This window comes from Trichosurus vulpecula, chromosome 1 (genome assembly GCF_011100635.1).
Source record: "Trichosurus vulpecula isolate mTriVul1 chromosome 1, mTriVul1.pri, whole genome shotgun sequence".
Taxonomy (NCBI): Eukaryota; Metazoa; Chordata; class Mammalia; order Diprotodontia; family Phalangeridae; genus Trichosurus; species Trichosurus vulpecula.
Window position 1 is genome coordinate 53674283 of NC_050573.1, and position 4352 is coordinate 53678634.

At 54.3% G+C, this 4352-nt stretch overlaps 1 protein-coding gene across 1 annotated transcript; it reads right to left on the minus strand.

Moving 5' to 3' along the window:
• Positions 1-260: 260 nt before the first annotated feature.
• MADCAM1 (mucosal vascular addressin cell adhesion molecule 1) lies at positions 261-4102 on the minus strand. Its single transcript, XM_036751630.1, has 5 exons — positions 3997-4102; positions 2333-2614; positions 1320-1646; positions 518-976; positions 261-412 (listed from the first exon to the last, which is right to left on the minus strand). The coding sequence occupies exons 1-5, from the start codon at positions 4100-4102 to the stop codon at positions 261-263; spliced, it is 1326 nt and encodes a 441-aa protein (XP_036607525.1).
• Positions 4103-4352: the final 250 nt, after the last annotated feature.

Here is a 4352-nt window from a genome sequence, read left to right on the forward strand (position 1 = left end):
GCTGATGTGAGTCTGCCCTTACCCAGCCCCTTCCAAATAGCTGTGGGGAAAGCTGATGGAGCCAGTTTCCAAGGTCCTTGGGGGCAGGCAGTTGGTTTTCCCTTTGTCCGTTTGGCAGACCCGGGCTTGCCTCATGCCTGGGGTTCAGGATGGGAGGTAGCCTCCCCACTTCTTACACTGGCCCATGCTGGGACCAGGGATCCCGCTCTCCAAGATCGAGAGCTTCGTATTCACCCAGGGCTGTGGCAAAGAGTGTGCTTTCAAATCTGGGCGCAGTTCTGGGGACTGGCAGAGTCCTTAGCCCTGAGCCATTTCCACATGCGGTAAGACACAAAGGTCACAAGGATCAACCCCAGCATGCAGCCACCTGTCCATAGGGCTGCTGAGTTGTCCGAGGTTTCCCTATCAGGCACTGTGAAAGGAAATGGGGTTCCATGAGGGATGTGCCCCTGCCCAAGCTCTGATCCCACTCCCCTGCCTTCCACAAGCCCTGCCCTGCCCTCCCTTAGGGACTTACGTATGGGCTTGTCCAGGTAATAACTATCCTTTCGGCCCCCAGGTTCAAGTTGGCACTGGTATAGTCCCCTGTTGTGGGGCCCTGGATGCGGTAGGATTAGGGTGTCTTGGGCCCCAGCCTCCTGTCTCTGGTAGTCTGCCAGTCTGCCTGGGGCTTGAATCCAGTGCACCAATGCCCCAGGTTCACAGTCTGCCTGGCATGTTAGCTTCAGGGCACCCCCATTGGCCCCTGGCTCCCAGGATGGGAATATCTTGGGGAGGCAAGGATAGCCAGAGCTGGAGTTTGAGGTAGGGGCTAGTGAAGGCCCAGGGCTCAGAGTTAGGGGGGATGCTGTGGTGTCAGGGACGCTGGGACTGTAACCTGTTACTGTAGAGGCTTCTGAGGAGGTCAGAACCAGTCCCACAGTGGTCTTTGTTGGCAGAGGGGTGCTTGGTTCTGGGGATGTCATCCTGGAAATGACTGGGAAAAGAAAGGGGGATTTTTTACTGCTTTACAGAAGAAGGTGTCTCTTTAGCACCCCCTCCCCCAACTTAATGAGTGGCTACTTCCTCCCCCTCCCCTCACTAAGAGAATTGGGGCATGGGTCTCCTTGGGGGAAGGAAGAGATCCTTTTCCAGAGGAAGGAAGGAGACATTGTCCCGCCCTAAGAGTCTCAAACCAGGTCAGGCAAATACTACAAGTGGAAACTCAAGAGTGTCCTAATGTGGGGGGAGGGAGGACATTTAGGGAGGAAGGCAGATGACACCAGGTGGGCCTGGAAGAGGGGGTTGAGTCCAAAGGGCCTGGGCTGGTTGGGACTCACCAGCGATGGCCCGGCTATGGTTGAAAATCTGCTGCTCCAGCTTCATCTCTGCCAGGCAGCGGAGCTCGGGTCCCAGCGTCACAAGCTCCGCTGGCAGGGCCCAGTGTTCAGTGATCCAGTACACCTCCAGCTCCTCCCCGGTCTCTGCTTCGTGCTCGAGCCCAATCTCCCTGTTCAAGAGCTGCAGGCCCCCCAGCTTCTCATCGCCCCGGTACCAGGTGAAGGTCACACTGTCAAAAGGACTGACCTCTCGGGCTGAGCAGACCAAGGTGGCATCTTGCCCAGGGACCAGGGTGCTTGGGGACACTTCCAGTTTGTCAGGAAAGGCTGAAAGAGTCAGTGAGGTTGATGAGAATGGTCCTGGATTCTTGCTATTTGTACCTCTCTCTATCTGCCCCTTGTCACTCTTGGGTTTTTTTTTGGGGGGGGCGGGTAGATGGAGAGGCAATCGGGGTTAAATGACTTGCCCAGGCTCACACAGCTAGTAAGTGAGATCTGAGTTGAACTCTCAGTTTTTCTGTCCGTTTCTCATTGGTTTCTTTTCTCTCAACCTCTGCCTGTCTCAGGGTTGGAAGGGCCATAATAAATTAGCAGCCTTAGCCTTCTCATTTTACAAATGTGCAAACTGAGGCACATAAAAGTGAAGGGACCTGCCTCAAGCTGTGCCCCAACACAGTGAGTCGGGATCAGAGCCAGGTCTCCTGTCCCTCTAAAATGGACTGCTCAGCTTGGGTCATTAGCAATAATTAATTAACCCTTATGTTCATACAGCATTTCCTCATTCTTTATCTGATCCAATCCTCCCAACAACTTTATTAGGTCAAAGGCTAGATTCCGCTTATAGAGGGGAAAGCAAAGACCCAGAGAGGAGGTGGGACTGGCCCAGGGCCAACGTTGGGTACCTGGGGCAGAGCTGGGACCCTGCCCGCTTTGTGTCCTGCCTCCAGCTAGAGAGCAGTGCCCTGCCAGAGTCCTTCTTGCCTGCTCAGGTTTCTTGCCAGGATGGGACTTACCATATACCAGCAGCTCGACACTGTTCTGGTAGGTCCTGCCTTGGCACGTGCTGATGCACACCTTGATCCCCGCCATAGAGAGTGTGGCCTCGGGGATGGTCAGGACGCTGAGGCCTGGCCTCGAGGAGACGTGACCCAGGCTGGTATCCAGTCCCTTCCACTGTACCATGGCTTCCTTCTGAGGGCAGGCCAGAGAGCATCGGAGCTGAATGGAACCTCCAGCTCGGACCACCGGACGCTTTGGCTCCACTCGCAAAGGGCTCTCTGCTTCCCCAGGTGCCCCTAAAGAGGACAGGTAGAAGGGGAGGGCCTCTGGGGTGGGGTGGGGGCAGGGAAGGGACCTCTCTTGGCCAGGGACAGGGTTTTAAATGTGATTACCTTTCAAGGCTGAAAGATCTTTTTAGCTGCCCCTGGGCTTGGGGCTTGACATCATAAGATCATAAATTGGACTTAGAGCCCAAAGAGACCAGAGATATTCCAGTCCAACCCCTTCATTTCCCAGATATGAAGTGATTTTCACCAGGTCAAAGAATCAGGATTCAACCCCAAGACCCCCGATGTCAAATTGACGTCCACATACACATGCACACACCCCTTCCTAGGGACATCCAGGCATAGTGGATGCCCACTAGCCATAAGACCTTGCAACAGTCACTTCTCACTGTCCCTCGGTTTCCTCATCTGTAGAATGAAGGAGTCGGATGAGGTGGCCGTGAATTCCCGTTCAGCCATGGTCCCATGGTTGGGTGGTCAGCTTGGCCGCCTCCCCCATCCCCATCACTCCTCCTTCCACCATCATTTGGTGGGATGCAAGATCCTGAGCTGTGCCCCAACTCTGCAACCCCAGGGCCCCCAGACACTAAATTCATGGATCTGTCTCAGAGAATTCTGTGGCTTCAAGGGCCCTTAGAGCATGGAATGTCAGAGCTAGAAGGAACGTTTGAAGATGGAAGATCAGACTTGGAATGGCTGGGAACACAGTCTACAAGGCTGGGAGGGACTTTGGAGACATGAATGAATGAGGAAATAAAATAAAAACGTCCTGTGTGCTGGAGTTACAAATACAAGACGGATGATTTTTGGCTTCCAAGAGCTGACATTCGAATGGGCAGTGGGGGCCAGGGAGTCTCAGGGATGGTGAGAGGAGCCTTTGGGCTGGAAGCAGGAGGGGTGTGTGTGTGTGTGTGTGTGTGTGTGTGTGTGTGTGTGTGTGTGGCCTGAGTGGTTGGTTAGAAGGGATGGGAAGCATGCTCTGGTCTGGGGCCAGCTAGATAGAGTAGGTGAGTTTGCACTCAGTACCAATCAAGATATCTAAGCCCTAATTTTTCAGATGGAGAAACTGAGGCCCAGAGAGGGGGAATGACTTAGGATCATAGTATCAAGAACTTGCTGGGGCCTTAGAGACCAGTCTAGTCCAACCCTCTCATTTCACGGAGGAGGAAGCCAAGTATGGGAGAGGTTAAGTAACAGGCCTAAGCTCTGGAAGGAGCAGAGCTGAGATTTGAACTCAGGTCTCTTCCTTACCTCCTTTCCCCTACTTCACGGTGACTTGTGAGGGTGACAAGGCCCATCTGAGATAAAGGTGGTACCAGAACCCTGGGGACAGCATCACTCTCCACCTTACTGAGAGGCCCCGTTAAACAGTCGGGAGAGAGGGAACTTACCGCAACTAGCCTGGCCTTGGAGGAAGAAGAGGAGGAGGATGACGAGGTAGCTTCGGTGGGTGAGGAAAGGAAGGGAGAGGAGGAGAGGGAGGGCCACTTCCTTCATAGCTCACTCCCGCTGAGACAGCCACCTCACAGCCGCTGAAGCTTCCCTTTCCTTTCTCTCTCTGAGCCCCTTCTGGAGACCCCTCTTAAGTAGAGTCAGTCTGACCCCGCCTCCTCTTTCTGGAGGATTTCCAGTGGCAGGGACTTTTCTCTGCCCAAGGTGGGACTCTCCTGAGGCCTGGGGAGAACAGTTGGATCACTGGGGGAGCCGATGCAATGAGGTCTCCTGCCCTGGAATGGCCTATTTACAA

Bases quoted from the DNA above. Each gene is read 5' to 3' on its own strand.
- MADCAM1 (XM_036751630.1), bottom strand. From the start codon at position 4,102: ATGAAGGAAGTGGCCCTCCCTCTCCTCCTCTCCCTTCCTTTCCTCACC. The intron at 2,615-3,996 runs GTAAGTTCCCTC...TGTCCTCTTTAG, and splicing joins CCAAGGCCAGGCTAGTTGCG to GGGCACCTGGGGAAGCAGAG. The intron at 1,647-2,332 runs GTAAGTCCCATC...TGACTCTTTCAG, and splicing joins TGTCGAGCTGCTGGTATATG to CCTTTCCTGACAAACTGGAA.